General features: G+C 41.7%; 1 protein-coding gene across 3 annotated transcripts in view; it reads left to right on the top strand.

The window, feature by feature from the left end:
* The window catches only part of arl15a (ADP-ribosylation factor-like 15a), an 87,660-nt gene that overhangs the window by 28,400 nt on the left and 42,264 nt on the right, over positions 1–16,996 (top strand). For all 3 annotated transcript variants that reach the window (XM_058071696.2, XM_058071698.2, XM_058071693.2), the window contains exons 2-3: positions 8,197–8,341; positions 9,329–9,388. In XM_058071696.2, the coding sequence (XP_057927679.2) occupies positions 8,197–8,341; positions 9,329–9,388 (205 nt within the window). The remainder of the gene's footprint in view (positions 1–8,196; positions 8,342–9,328; positions 9,389–16,996) is intronic.

Below are 16,996 nucleotides of genomic sequence, written 5' to 3'. Positions count from 1 at the left end.
CCATCCCTTTGCTTCTCAACAACTTTCATAGCTGTCTTTGCAATGGGAAGATAATGTACAAGTCGGGTGTGTGTGTACGCATCATGGAGGTTAGTGAGACGGCTGAGAGATCCCCGGTCTCACAATATTAAGTGGGACAAAAAAGAACTCAGGGTGGCAAAAGCACACAAAACCCCTTTTTGCTTCCGTAACAATAGCTTGTGTCAAGGTTTCCGGTTAATCCTCTGTGATGACGCTTGAGTGTTTTTTAGGGTGAAGGGTTGGGCTGGTGTTGTGCCGCATGGGGTGTTTGCTTGGGGTAGAAGTTCTACAGCAAGAAGAGACATATTATTGATGGGAGATGTATGTGGATTAGCACCGGCCTCTTCTCATGTTGCTGTTTTTCGCTTGTAAACCGATATGCGGGCCGGACTTCTCTCGATCCCAGTGTGAAAGGCCTCCTGACAGACCTCTCGTCCATTCTCAGCCCAAATGTTTTTCCAAGACTACCTCTCTCCCTTTGATCTGCAACCCCCCCCCCCCACCCCAACCCCAAACCATGCAAGGGTCGCAAGCCACCATGTCAGAGCAGAAGGATAGCGAAAAGAGAACAGTCAGTTGTCGAAACCTGGTGCACAGTCCTTTAGCATTAAGACAAATGTTGCACCTGTTCCTAAACACTATTCCCGACAGCCGCTTTTTTTCATGTATTTGTTTAGTCGGTAATAATGAAGGCAGTGTCACTTGGCTTATAGGTGGGGTGCCTACCATGCGTGCCAACTGCAACATCCTGTCCTTGTTTCATGTCCTTCCATATCCTAATATCTCTGATGATCTATGGCATGCCAAACCAGTGAAAGTTTAAACAATGTAGTATGTGCAAGTTTTTTCTGTGAGAAAGCCAGGGGGCGCTCTAACTTCACTGTAGATCTTTTTGTGGTGTGTGAGTGTGTGTGTTCCAGCTTGTCTCCTTGTCCAGACACCTTAGCGTCAGGGCAATAGTGTTCAAGCTCAGCAATGAAGGCCAGACAGACAGAAGTGGGGTGAATGAATTGGGCAGCAGGGGTGATAGAGAAAGAGAGAGAGAGGGTGAGAAAGATGCTGGAGAGAGCGAGGATGTGGCTTCACTGTAAGGGGATGATGTGCCTGCTGCAAAACAGTGACAAGAAAATCAGCTTTGGGGAGGGGGGGAGGTACAGACACACAGGCATAATAGTTTGTGGGTTGTTTTGTCGACTCTATAAGACACGGTCTACTTCCCCAGACGGGATATTGAGCTGCTGCAGACAGGGCCGTCTTATTATTGCTCTATGTCTGTCATTACAATCCACTTCGTCTCTGAGCTATCACGTTTGCAGCCATTGAAGTAAACAGTGGACATATTCGGCATTCACCGAATCCTTCCACATGACTGGAGTGCCTCATAACCCCCAAAGGTTCTGATCTACTCATGTTGTGCGTGGGTGTGTGCGTGTGTGTGTGTGTGTGTGTAAGCTCTTGTAAGCGCGTGTGTGTGTCAGTTTGTACGGCGATCTATTTCTGATGTGTGGGGTAATGACTGGCACCTGTTTTAGTGTCCTTAGTTAGCCATCATTTTCAAAGCGTAGAGAACATTAAATTCACCTCCATGGCTACAAGTCGAGTGTGTTGCAATACCTGCAGCCAAATCCAGGTTTTAGTCTGTTCCCTTGAATTCATATTTACTCACCTGTCGTCACCAGCGTAGTAGCATCATCACAAATTGGTCAACGATGTAAGCCCTGTCCACACAGGAACACTCATGAGAGTTTATTTTATTTTAGTCAGTTTGAAAAAAAATTGCATCTACCCTGTGCCGTAGTAAATTGTCCGATCCAGATGAGAATGAATCACTGCGTGAAAATGATGCAATACAAAGCAGGCAGATGAAACCACATGACACACCAACATGACATGGAAGAAGAAAGCACATACAGTAAGTACACCGTTCTCTGCTTTCCAAGGCTCATCTAGACTTATGACAAGTGGAATTAGTTTTGCCAGTCATTATGGAGTATAAGACAATTTATTATCAGGAGAATGTGGACTGGGGTGAGTCATGTCCATCAAAATATTCAGATATTATGTTGGTGAGTTGTTAAAGCTCACTTCTGGTCAGGTGACATCATTGTTTTTGTGCAGGCTGTCTACCGGAAGCCGTGTTTCAGGGGACCCAGAACCCTGCATAAGAGGCTGAACCAATTAAATACTGAGCTTGAAAACATTTCTGTGTGGATAGCCCCTTCGAGTGGTTGGAAGACTTAGCTCTTCTAGTGTGGTTGTTTGGTCACATGTGGATGCCAATCATCGCAACCCTGGTGCGTACCAAACAAGCAAGTGAACTCTGTTGCGGTTTCCATTCACTTGAGGTAAAATGTGAACATGACACAGACCAGCGCAAAAATTACAGAAAAAAGCTTGCATTAATTACAAATGTATAAGATAACATGGTGGCGTAATTACAAATGTATAAGATAACATGGTGGCGTTACTATTCAAGCAAAATATGTAGCAATCCTAAATTTGATCAAAGTTACTTAAGATTTGTCAGATCAAAATGCAATTGCTGCATATGACCTCTATCAAAACATGATACGGGAGTCTACTTCCTGGTATGGCACTCTAAAGCATCATTAGGGCCCTATCGAATTTGTACGGCTGCTTTTTATTTAAACTTTAAAAGCCACAGCTTTTATAGCATTTTTGATTGGGCACCAGAGCCTGCAGCATCTTTGTACAAAATGGTAAATCTGAGTATTAAAAGAACTAAAGAGGGAATTTATCATTTGAGGGTACAATGAGCTACTTCATACTGAATGTGGCCTCTACCTCATTGTCGTAGTCTGGAAAGAAAAAATGTATATAAAATAATGGCAAACAGTTGAACGGTGCTGAGCTAATTAGCGCCCACACTGTGTTAGCTCGCTACTGTGCTTTGCCTCCACAACTAATTCAGATGAACATCAGCCTCCCTTTTGTCATTAAACTGTAAAGTAAATGGAGGTGTGTGATTTTGTGTAGCGGGAACCTGGGCTTTAACATCATCTGACGTGGTTGGCGCGGCAACAACTGAGCATGGGAGTCCACTGTGCAGCTTTTTATGTGTCTCAAATGTCTCTCTCACCGCTTAATGAGAATGGCATGCAGCGCGCTCCGCGCACCCTCTTCCCTCACTGTACTCAAGCACCCACCGTGCCCCCCCCCACCATCCAGCTTCAAAGCGGCAAATAACAACAACAGAAGGGGGGAGAAGATGAATGAGGATGAATGAATGTGCCCCCTCCTTCTCCACCTTCCCTTCCCCCTTGGTCCCCACTACTCTCCCTTCTATCGCTGACTGCCCGCCCCCTCATATTGCCTTTGCAGGCTTATGTTATGACTGTGTACATGCTAATCTGTTAGCGCCACCCCTCCGTCAGGACAGACGCCCGCCCATATTAAGGACTGTCATTTTCAAAGGTCAGGAGTGAGCCCTGCACACAAGTGCTGTCCCGACATGCCGTCTGTAAATATAAAAACCGGCTTGCTTATCAGTCCGTGTCTTATGTCCGCCTGTTTGTGGTGACCATGATTGACCATGATTTTTTTTTTCCCCATTGCTTTGACCTTACTGTGTCAGAAAGTGTCAAACCACTCAATTCAGTGTTTTTTATGACGAACATTTGAGGAAAATCCTGGAAGTAAATGTGACACTGTCCTATGATGGTGTGTTGCAAGACATCACTAGACTCTTCAGCCAATTAACAGGGACCAAGCGCAAACAATCTGCCTTTAGACGATATTTCCATGCCAAAAGCATTTTAATCAAGGATATACTTGCTCAACATGTTTTACCACAGACGGCTGTTTTGAGAAATAAGCCTCATACTTAAGGAGACACCGATCAGAGTCACTACCTTGCTGTTACAACACTTATTAGAATCATTTATAGGCTCCAATCTCCTACATGTCCTTTGGTGACCCTGATGTTCAGGCGTTATATCACAATTGGAGTACCAAGCCGTAGAGACTTGGACACTTGGTTGGGTGTCTCAATTTGGACTATGCTCTCATTCATGTCTGAGCCCCTTCTTATGTCCTTCAGTGTCCCAACGGTAGCCATGGAGCACCAGCGTGAAACATGAACCGGTCTGCTGTGATGCTAGCAGCTTCCCTCTAACCTACATTTATTATCTCTAAAAATACAAAGGGGGTTTCCAAAAGGAGCCCAGCTCCTGTAAATGTCCGACCACAGGCAGGTGTATTTACAAAATGGTGTGTGATGACTCATTGGTAGGATAGTTTTCCCCACATATTTATAAAACACTGAATTGATAATGGTTCAATCCAATGCCCTGAGCATTTTCCATCACTCTCTGGCCCAAACGTGCATGGATCTGTCCCCGGTCATCTGAGGTCAGGCTCTGCGTAGGTTTGTCTGCCTCCTAGTGCAGTCGGTTCAGCGGCAAAAATATAGAGTATGCAACAATTCAATTTTGATATAGTTTTGAACCTGACCTAACCTTGACACCACCATGCTTCATCAGCAGTGGAGTGTCTTCACTTTGAGTTCTGGTCCACTGCCAGAGGGGGCCCAGTTATGTCACACATTAAACGTCTTGACATCTTTTTTTAACTTAGCCGCACGCACAGGGTCTTCTCTATACTTTCTCTTTTATGTCTCTGAAGGCTTGTCAAACTTGACTGATGCTTTTATTTCACGAAATTTAGTCATTTACATAAAGCCTAGCTAATCACCGTGCACAGCAACAATGAGGTAATGTCTGACCGGCCTTTCAGCAAAACACAATTCAGATATGGCCAGCCCTATAAGCGACAGACAGTCAATAAAATGTATCTAATGGAGAGTGTTTTGGCAGGAGCACACAACCAGTTTTTAATCCACATGTTCTCATAATTGTTTAACAGCTTTGATGTGCCAGAAGGCTTTTATACATGATGGCACAAAACTAAGTTAGAGTTGGGGTTTTATGATTGTTTTAATGGAAAAGGTCAGTTGGTGCTAGTTTTTTAATAGTCTGTCTATGAAATAATCACGTTTAACTTCAATATCTATTTCTGACTATTCATGGGGTCTCTTTGACTGAACTCTTTGGTGATGTGTGGAAGTCATCACCACTGTCCCGCTTGAAGTCTCTGTGACATTCTGGTCTTTCAAATCTTTGGTAGTCTGATGGCAGGGGTATCTCTTGTGGTAAGTCAGGAAAGGCCTTCAGATGTACAGTGGAACCATGTATTAGCGTACGGCCCGGTTAGTGTGTTTTTTGGTTAACGTTGAAAATTGACGCCACAACTTTGCCTTCATACTCTGGTTGGCACTTGGAACTTTCTTTGGCTCCATTACAGTATTGAAATGGGAAACACTCTTGAATTCAAACGCCTCATGTCAAAACAGAATGGTGGTGGTGGTGGGTGATCTTGTTGCCACATTGTGTTTTTAGGGACAATCACATCAAGAATCACTTCAATGAAGGTAAAAGTCATCCTAAATGTTCATCTGTTCCTTTCATTTGTCATTTATATGCAATTTGAATTGTTTTCTGCATGTCAAACTGCATTTACAAACTCTAAAAACGTGTTTTTGGCTTTCTGAAACTGAAATTGTTCCTTATGTGAATCATTTATTTGGTTAGCAAATAATCTTGATCCCGTCAATCTTGATGCTGTCAAATGGGGGGCCAGGGGGAGCTTCCATTTCTCTTTCTCGCAGTGAACCTTGTGCATGAGGACTCCGGGGTCAAGCACTGAATGCTTCTTTAATATCTCTTGTGAAATGTGCACTGTAATAATCAATAATCACCCAAATCAACTTTGTTCCTGCTTTCACCCCTGCTGACGATTAACACTTTAGTCTGTAAACTGACAGCTGAGGGTAGATTTCCCCCTACAGAAATCTTTACATGTAGCCTCAAGGGAAAGTAGTTAAGGAGGTGGTGAGGGGGGTCCAGGAGAATCCAAGCGGAAGAGAATAGCGCAAACTCATCAAACCAACTTTTTACATGTGTTTCCCCATCTTGACACGTATGTGTTTCTGATCTCCCCATTTCTCTGGAAGAGGAGAATGTTTCCTGTTTGAGCAGACCGATGGGTTCACCGAGGAGTCGGGGGGGTCAGGTTGCTCAGTCAACGTCTGGTTCTGTTGAAGCAGATTCCCCACATCCCCATCAAACGGCATCTCTGTTTTGGCACAGCACTTAAAACTGACCCTGCTGCTCACCAACGTCTGGGGGTGCGTGAAAGACTCAAGGAAGCTGTACTGTGGAATGATCTTTGATTTAGATGTGGGATCTCATCATATCAGAAACTGTTGGGAGGATAATAATGGAGGTTCAAAGTTGTCCCATGACAGTCACTGTGGTAATTAAGATGTTTGTCTTACTAAAGATCCCCTATTTTGCTAAATTGACTTTTAATGCTATTAAGTGATGCACCTAGACCATGTTTATCCATCATCTCAGTCACTTGTTTTTTCCACTTTTGAAAGAAGAGGCACTCAAACGTCTGGTTTAAAAGTTGTTTTTATGATCGCATAAACAAAAAAAACTTCCTTCCACATAGATAGGTACTACGTATAACAGCCTTGCCCTGCATGCACCTCAGCAAATAGGCTAACCTAGAGTGCTGTTAAAATGTGACGTCATCACTGTGTAAGGTTTCTCACCTTGCTAATATGTCTTTCTGTCCTGCTCAGTAATGTTATGTTGTTGTATGTGATATTTATCATCTGCTATGTTGGACAAATGCAAAGTTAGCAGTGTAATATGTAAAAAGTGGATAAAAGTGAAACTAACCCAGTTCTTGAGCACTAAAGTGACAAAACTGTGTAACCCAGTAAGGTTAGATTATAAGCAACACAGTTTAAATTCAGTATTGCGGGACCTCTAAGACCTATTTAAAATGTTTGAAAAATAGCATAATATGGGACCTTAAAGCCTCATCCTCATGTCTTGCTCGCTTGTTTTCTTTGAACAGGATAGCAGTGTCTTGAACAGGGTCCTCCTTTGACAAGAACCTTATTAAGAAGAAGCTTGTTTTGATCTTCCTCCACCTGGAAATGTGATATAGTGCATGCTAAGAGTCATTGTGTGTGCCTCTGGGCTCTACATCAGCCAGACTGGTTCCTCCTGACTTGCTCATAAAAAAGTATATATATTGCTCTTTCGTTGTGGATACTGATCTCTCCACACAAGTTAAAAAAAATCTCATTCACGGTTCACACTGCATTTGCCCCTTAATGTCTCACAGCAGGCCTTCAGTCCCAGGCCATGATTCATTGAGTGTCAGGTCTGCCTCTGGCTGACATCAGGGCCCAATCAGACAGGGTATCCACACGCACACACTCACTGAAGACCCAAATAGTCTGCACCAGCGGTTCCATGCCTCCATTCAGCACTGCCACTCTTGCACGCAATTAAATGATGACATTAAAGGGCTCATGACACAAAAAACGTTTGAAGTAGGCTTATGCAATTAAACATTTGTATCATGCTATTGGCTTAGATAAATAAATATTTGCATGGAAACATTTACTGATATTGTGTTGTGATGCACACAATTGTTTTTTTTCAGTAAGTAAGTTTTTGTCAGTAAGTGACCAGTGAGCAGCGATCGTTGCCTATCTAGCCCCGGCATGAAACCCCGTTCTAAGATTTGTAAGATAGGTCTAGTAATAAATAAATAAATAAATAAATAAAGGATTTACTTGTGAAACTGACAGATCGACTACAAGAGGTGAGAAAAATGAGTGACTGCAAGCTATTTTCAGCTAGCAATTCACGTCAAGAACACTTTCAGGCAACCACCGCCAACAACCACAAACAATGACACAATAATAACATTCACTGATATAGTGTTGGGATTAGTATACGTATGTTTTACTGGCAGTGATGGCCGCTGACGAGTGACAGCATTTTTTTGTTTAGCAAGCAATTTGGCATCATTTGGATTGCCACTTGTCATTAAGGTGTGATAGCCCAAGTATGTAGATTTGTGTTATCCTTTTGGTACTCTGGATGAACGAGGTTTTCTGCTCTTTCACATAAAGACAGCTGAGAGGCCCACTAGAGTCACCCTGTGGAGTTTGAAGGACTTTACTCCATAACTTGTGACTTTAAATGCCAAAACCTAATCGTTCTTCCAGTCTCGCACAGGAATTTGATCCCTTCTCCAGCTGATTCGTTGTTGTTTGTTTTATTTCAGTGTTTCCGGGCACTGTGCTGTAAAGGACCGCCACCGCCAAGACCGGAGTACGATGTGGTTTGCATCGGCCTGACTGGTGCTGGAAAGACCAGCCTGCTCTCGCGCCTCTGTAGTGAGGGCAGCGACGGAATTGTTCCCACCACTGGTAAAAGATAAAACCTTACCTTTCAGTAATCACACCCCCTTATGTTAATTTAAGCCACATACTAAAGCTCTCCAGGAGAGTCACAGTAACATGTCTTCATACATCTGTCCAGTTGTAACCCACAATACACAGATCCACCCCCCCCCCCCCTTTGCAGTCTAGTGGGAGGCTGGTGTTAAGTATGTCCAGAAGATGAGGCTTTAGGGTTAGTGCCTGATTCCTCTGCTACTCAACACTCTACTTTCCACACACGTAATGCAATCCCTCAAGGACACCGACATACCTCTTCCCTGCTCTTGACTTTGTCTGCAATCAGTGTTGAGCTGTTGCAGAAATCTCATTTCAGATTTGGTCCAAGTCAGAGCCATTGTGAATATTTGGCTAAATCTGTCTGCACCCGTAGTAGATTTAAAAAGGTTTGTTTACTCAGCAGAAAATTATTTTAGTAAGGTTCTCTTAAATAACATTTAGCTGTCAACCCTCTGCCAAAATCTACTGAGAAGAAGAATCATGACTGATTCTCCTCCAATTTCTCACAGATGTCAGCCTTCATTGTTTTTCACTTAAAAACTACGTAACAATCTCGTAAATTTTGGTCTTGAAAATGATGATTGTGTCACTTGCACATTATCCTAATGCTATAGTTCATCTATTTTATTTTCTGTATTGCTTTTTTGATAGATATAACCACACATTGTTTTGTTTTTTTGTACAGTAAACCTCGGATATATCGGATTCAATTGTTCCCACTGGTTTTGTCCGATATAAGCGAAATCCGTTATATGCGTATACCGGAAAATGTCCGCCACATTCATTACACGGACGCGCAATGCCATGGGGGAACTTTCTTTGTTTTCAATCTGTGTTCTCCCCTCAGTAAATACTTGCCTAATGAGGGAGGAAATACAATTGTGAATTATTTGTGAACTATCAATACTATCAATCATTGTTCCTTGTCATTACAGTGACATTTGTTTTTGTCCTCAGGTTTTAGCATCAAAGCAGTGCCATTTCCTAATGCCATCTTGAATGTAAAAGAACTTGGAGGTGAGTGTTTCTATTCTGTACTCCAGGGCTTTCAAAGTATACTAGCCTCCCCTCGGAGGTCCCACAAGACTTTACTGGAGGCACAGCAACTTCAGAAAAATGAAGAAAAAAATATTTTCTTTTCCAACCCTGCTCATGCAACTTCAGTTATGTCAAAGGCAAATGAATAGCTTTTTAGTTCTCCTTTTAGACTCCTACAGAGTCTAAAGTGAACAGAAAAGTCAAACAAAACATGTCATGTTTTTTTGGGGAAGTTGGGAAGGCCCCGACTGTTTTACATTTTCTGAGGTGATTCTAGCTGTGACGCAATTTGAAAACCCATGGCTCTCTTCTCCCATAAAACTCAAAATTCGTGAAAAAGATTATTTCGGGTGAACAAGGACAAGATAAACACAAATAAAGGGTAAATTATTTTTCTGTTCACAAATATCGTGGAACCTTGTTTAGAGTCATCACTCCATTCCAGAAAATATGACTGAAACCGAAATGTACTCTAACCAAAAAAATGCATGTTTCCCATAAGAAAAAAGACACATCCAATTAATCCATTACGGACACCCAAAATCATGAACACAAAACACTTTTCATCTCTCTCAGATGCCATACAATGGTTATTGGCCTGCACACAGCACCTGTAACAACCTTGGGCCAAGCATCATACCGTGTCTTGACAGACAGCCAATCAGACCCCCCGGCTCAATTCCGGTGACATTTTTGGGGGTCTACCGCTTGAGTTTTTTGTTCCATAACCTCCAGAATTTTTGAAGATGTCTTCCTGCAGAGGCATTGCTTAGCCAGTTCATTAATCCGACCGCATTCAAAGAGAGAAAGCTCTTTTTTTTGTGCCATCAAGAGATAATGACATTGAATCCACATTTTTGCCAAGATTCTGGCTTTTTATTGCTGTGGGCTTAAACTTTTGATCAGCTGATGAACATCCAATGTCACTTTCTATGTTTATTTTGGTTGTTTTGCTAGTATTTATCTATTTGTTGGCAATACGTTGCTCAGTCAAAAAAATGTGTCTCACTCCCATTTCTTAAAATCAGGAGTATATGTATTACATTATGCATCCTACAAGTACCGGTAACTGATTCTGGATTTTGGTTGTCAGAATTATTCGGTGTTTAATGCTTTGCTATCTTTTAGTGTATTAATCTTTATTTATTGATGACAGAGCCGTTTATACAATCATCTACGCTTACGCACATTTGTAAACATAGGAATCAAAAGCATGTCCCCCACTCCCCCCAACAGCGTCACCGGTTTCTCTCACACGCTGACAGTTGTGTACAGACGTCAGACCTGTTAATGTTTTTGTTATGGGGGTCTGTACAATCTAACTTGTGTGATTCCTGGAAGTGTACAACACTCGAGGAAGCTGTTTAACAAGCGCAGATGCTGCATCTTAAGGTGGAGAAACGTAAACACACCAAAAAGCAATGGGAGGCTCTCCCTCCTCCCCCAGTCCTTAAAGGGAGCCAGAGCAGAGGGGCACATCATTGCTGTAATTGTTTTGTTGAATGCTGTTATGATTTACTTTGGGTCGGGGGTGAGGCACATGACAGGTGCAATATGTACTCACCCAACATAGCCCCCTAAGAAGATGAAGCACACAGAAAAAGCACTGGGGGACCACCAACGTGAGCGCTACCAAATTTGGATACAGCACAAGCGTTTTTCTGGTTTGGGTCAAAGCCAATCTGCCGGGGAATTATTGTGGTGGAAAATAGCAGACACCCAGCAGATTTAGATGATTTAGCATATGCTTAAATATGTTCACTTTTGGGGGGGAAATACTCAGCACACCTGAATAATAGCAGCACCCATTAAATCGAAGAAAAAATGATCTGTATACCTGTTAATAAGTTGTGGGTGTGTTAAGTACATGGGATGCAGAAATATGCAGAATGACCAAAACAAGGCTGCATCATTGTATAATCTGCAAGGTTTAAAGCATAAGAAAAAAGTAGCGGCATATGCACAGGAAATTACGTTACGAGAGGTTTCCATCCAGGAAGGAGCCGCACTGCATAGAAACATGCATACAATGTTGACTTTATATTTGGTGTATGTGATTAAAGTTAACACACTTGCGTTGTGTTTGGCCGAATGAAGGCATACTTCTCCTGCTCCAAATGTGCGTGACATCAGTGTGGCGTTTAGGGAGTTCATAATCTTCCATCGTGTTCCATTTGTCAGTTTTCCTAATGACTCTTTCCGATAGTTTCCTGATTACCATCCCCTTGTTACCTTGTGTCCCAGGGTGCTTGAAAACAAGCAAACAGTGCATTGGTTTTGTGATATTTTGCACGGTGTTGCAATGATGTCGAAAAAAAAAAAAAACGAGATGTGACGTACAGGCATCAATATTTCTAAGCCTAAAAAAAACATGCTTTACACGCTACATTTGCGGCTCGTCCTGTTCACTCAGGCTTAGCTAAGGCCTGTTAAGACGTAAGAAGCACTTTCTATGTATTTCTTTCTTTTTTGTAATGGAAGGTTCACTGGATGCCTGACATGGACAGAAATACAGTATAGATCAAGTCTTGCATCTACAGTCATCCTTAAGTGCAAGACACATCTGATAAATTAATGATTTGCCTGTGAATCAATGGGGGTGGGGGTGTGGGGGGGGGGAGTATGAGCCTTTCCTCTGTCTAAATGGGATTTTTAAGCCAGTATGTACTTTTTATTTATTTATTTAGCATTTTCTACTGTCATCACTGTAAATTACTTTTGTGTCAAAATGCTTTAGAAGGCCTACAAGCATGCATGTAATACAGATATCCTCCCAGTTTTATAATAATTAGACATATGGCTAATTAGTTGTGCTTCTCCAAAGACGTTTCGCCTGATGGCCGCCATGTTTATAACCAATCTTGCTCAGTGCCTGAAAACTCTGTACCAACAACCTAAATTTACAGTGGGTGTTTTATAGAGCGTATTGAGCTGTGTGAGAAATTTCAAGTTAAGTTATTTCAAGTTATGGGGTCAAACTGGGGTTTAATAATAGCCTTACCGTGTGGTGTATTTGTCCGAAAAATAGCACAGAAAGGGTGATTGTTGTGCCAAATTTTCACCGCTTTTGTATAGCAGTTAATAAGTATAGTTATTATACACTATCATATACTTGATTAAGACATGTAATACCTTCATCTCTAACTTACTGTATTGTTGCAAATCCTGGTTTGTCACTCTCTGCATTTGAGTGCATTGCCCCGGATTGGCATAAGCGCAAGCTGTCCTTTTAAACCAGAGACACAAAGCAGCTTATGTGCAGGGAACCCTTATGTATGATGCCTGTCGTTCTTGGGAGCGAGCTACAGTACATACAGTACTGTACAGTACAGTACAATAGGACTATCTAATAAAGGTGACTATCAGGGTGTTAGTTTATGTCTAGAGGGATCTAATGATGTTAAAAACTACATTTAGATGGCCGCACACCGGTTGTCCATGCTCTAACTACGAATGTATGTGAGATATGCCTTTATTAGTCCTACAAGGGTCAATTTTAGATTTCCTTTTCATCTGTCCATACATATACATCATACTGTATTATACAGTAAGACAAGGGTTAGACATGATGATTGGGCAATGAAGCAGCGGGAGGAAGGGGAGGTACAAAAATACAAATTAAGCTCCAATAGAGGAGCACAATGTGGGACTGTTAAAAAAAACCCTCAGCATGAAGGGATGTGTGTGCAAATACGCATATGAGTGTCTGAGGATGCATGAGTACGTAGGCCTGAAGAAGTTCCCCCCCCCGACAGGTGACCAATCTGGAGTGTCAGTTCGCAGGGTGTCATTGCAATAACACAGCAGTTGATGTATAAATAAGGAATTCTACTTATTATGGTCAGGTCTGGAACCAATGAACCTTAATAAACAAGGGATTACTGTACACCAAAAAGATGAGCGCACAGCAGAATTTTACATGATGATGTTTTCCTATTTCCATTAAAACATTAAGCGCAAACGCCTAATAGCAGCATCTGCGCTTGTTAATGCACGTCATACAATAGGAACTCTGGTACTAATTTTAAAGTCTTTACATGTAAATCATTTTGGAGTGAGGCCATCCACATACTTGGATGCAATTATCTTAACTGAAGTGTAAAATTGATTACATGGTAATTAAAAGGAGCAATTCAAATGTCTTATGGGGAATAAACCCATACAGAACTGTGCATTTCAGAGAATCTCTTTTTCAGGTGCAGTAATAGCTGTAGTAAACCTGATCAACCTCTTTGTTGCTAATCAAACCTGATTGCATTCATTTTTATCAAGTGGACTCAAACCTTATATTATTCACTGTACCCTTTTTTGTAATATTGTACGTGTTGATTGCTAGCCTGACAAATATTTCTCACCGAGATGCTGCCAGGTACAGGGATGTAGGTGGGAAGGACTGCTCCTGGGACACAGGGAGGACACAAAGTGTGTGTTGAGAGAGAGAGAGAGAGTGTGTGTGTGTGTGTGTGTGCGCATGTGTGTACGTCTGGACTCTGACGTGACGTCAAGTCTAGACAGACCACAGTCTGCGTTTTTGCCACACCATGACAGCTGATGAAGAGGTGGTCCAAATAATCGTCATTCATTGCTGTTGTTCTTTCGAGTTCAGCTTGTGATAACGGGACGTACAGTGGCACAGCTACTGTACGTGAAATGCACACGTCGGGTACACAGCTTTATATATCTTTGAACATATGCCAACTCTGGAACCAATGCATTTGAAAGCCATCCTAATATCTCTTACTTCCATGTAATTACATCATATAGGAGTCATTTCAATTGACTGCCATGTTAATTTCCCAAGATGTCGCTGAATCTCACATACTGCTCTTTTCAGTGTGATACTGGAAGACACTGGCTATTCTCAGTTTAGACTTTTGACAACAGCTGTGTGTCAGATCTGTACTGGAGGGCACATTTACCCTAACCTGATGTAGGATAGTTCTGAAAATGTGTGTATCATGTGTCTAAGATAGTGTGTGGGACAGGCACATTAATCACTTTTATTTTGCATTCGTCAGAATTCCAATAAAGCTAAGTCGGTAGCACGAGACAATGGGATATTAAAGATCATTCTTGGAATTGTTAAAATGTCAACAACCATCTACAGTTTTCCATTGTTTATCACTGTTAATTGGTTCAAGGTTCAACCGTGATAAGTGAATTTCTGCAAAGTAGGATTCACTAGAACACTAAAAGTGTCGTCTTTTGAATTTTTTAAATTCTTATTTTCATAATTGTCTATTTTTACAATCATCTATAGCAATGGAGGCAGCACGGCTAGCGTGCAGACCTCACAGCTAGGAGACCAGGGTTCAATTCCACTTTCGGCCATCTCTGTGTGGAGTTTGCATGTTCTCCCCGTGCATGCGTGGGTTTTCTACGGGTACTCCGGTTTCCTCCCACATTCCAAAAAGATGCTAGGTTAATTGGCGACTCCAAATTGTCCATAGGTATGAATGTGAGTGTGAATGGTTGTTTGTCTATATGTGCCCTGTGATTGGCTGGCGACCAGTCCAGGGTGTACCCTGCCTCTTGCCTGAAGACAGCTGGGATAGGCTCCAGCACCCCGCAACCCTCGTGAGGAAAAAGCGGTAGAAAATGAATGAATGAATGAATCTATAGCAAAGCGTGTGTATATAGTGGCTCTAACTCAATTCCCCATAGCTAAAGCTTTATATGGCAAACTAGTCGAGTCAGAGTCAACAGTGACTGCTGATTTTACCCAAATGGTGAACTCAATTTGGCCTCATTTGCTTTAAGATACAATTAATCAACAATCGATCCATTCTGAACAATCGATTATGTCCATCACTAGCAATTACAAGCACTGCAATAATTATTTAAATATCTACTTCATTTGTGAGTGAGGGGACCGATGCTTTGGTTTGAAAGCATACACAGCACATACACAGCATCGGTATATGTCAAATATTTACACTTACTGATCTCATTTGTGGTGTCTAGCTCAGTCTTTCATATACATCTGCCAGAGGTCTTAAGGTGTGCTTCACTTCACGACTTCCTGTTTACTGTTTACTCCCAAACAGACCACTGGGGCTGTAGGTCGATGGGTATATCAACAGCTGTGTTTTCAGCGTCACTCCAGTTCCACCCCCACAGCTCATTCATCAGAGGAGTAAGCAAACTACCAGACTCATAGTTGACTTCCTCCAAATCACTGTAAACACTTTATTTAGAGTGAGAACACCTTCTTTTGTCATTTGATAGCAGTCAGTTAGTCAACCTTTATGGTCATTATTAGTACCGTATATTCTAGTATGAGTTGTTCCGCTGTTTCATTCTTACATTTTAGTACAGCAAATCTCTCTATCCCAAAATAAACAAAGTGTGCCAAACCAAGCTTGTCGGGAAATAGAATATGTAATGGGGTTCTCAGTAGCACCAGGTCACTATAATATGTTTGTTTTTTTGTTCTAATGAAAATGAAAATCCACAGGGGAGTTGCTTACAGTAAACATGTGACGCAAGCTCAGCCATTAGTCATATTGTTGCTGAACCCCTGAACAAAATGTCCTCATTTTCAGCAATCCGAATGCACTTTAAAAGACATCCTACCACAGTTAACTTTCTGTTTACGGCTCCATTCATTGTTGCACAATACAGACACATATTTACTCAGATTATAAGGTAAACCATTTCCTGTTCACAGAGAACCACACATACATCAACGATAGCAATGTACTGTATGTGTCACATTGATTAAGTTATTCAAGTCCTTGTTTCAGCTTGTCTTAATCTGATAGAGGTCTGAAAAAGTATTTCTTGGCTGAGGGAGAGCTGGAAGGACAAACTGATAAGTGGGTGGGCTGAGGGAGATGTTTTCCTCAAATCAGACCTCACTTTGACCCGCTGTTTCTTTTTTTTCCCTCCGCAGCATTTTCATAATTGTTCTAATTGTAACCCACAAAAAAATATGCATTGTATCATTCGACATTACATTGCTGTATGGTCCGAATGTGGTTATTCATGTTCTTGAGGGTTGCTTCCTTCAGAGAGGATCTTTCTCGTTAAGTTAGTCCCAAGACAGCTGCAGTGGTATTTTAATGTCACAAAATGCAACAACAACTTTTAGTTCCACATGCACAGCACACATGGGATTTGATTAATTTTGACTGAGCAAGAATAACACTATGTTATTTTGCTGTGCAATATGTCTCCATGCTGTTTTTATTTCCATTTAAATTAAATTATTGCTTTGTGCTCTTAAAATGCATTATATTTACATTCCTTGTGACTAATGATGTCTTGGAAAGTCCTGCTGTCAGACCAATAGGTGGCAGAAGTTGCCAGTGAGAGCCAATGAGACGTGATGAACATGGCAAAGATGAGAGGGTCTCTCTCAAGTGACACTCTGTCCAACAGCTTTCCTCTTCTGCTGGAGGTCTCACAAGGGAGGGCGGGAGGAAGGGAAAAGGGGTGCGTGAACACATGGCAAAGGGGGTGGAAAAAGAGAAAAGTGAAAGGAGGACGTCTCCTGAGGAATATTTTTCTGTGACATGAATTGCTTTACATAATGTTGCATTAGCATTTATAATTATGCTATTGCTTGTCCCTTAGTCCCTATGC

This window comes from Doryrhamphus excisus, linkage group LG3 (genome assembly GCF_037039965.1).
Source record: "Doryrhamphus excisus strain RoL-2023G ecotype Guam linkage group LG3, RoL_Dexc_Guam_v1.1, whole genome shotgun sequence".
In the NCBI taxonomy this organism is placed as follows: domain Eukaryota; kingdom Metazoa; phylum Chordata; class Actinopteri; order Syngnathiformes; family Syngnathidae; genus Doryrhamphus; species Doryrhamphus excisus.
Note: the sequence above shows the minus strand (reverse complement) of the source record. Positions and strands in the feature narration are given on the sequence as shown.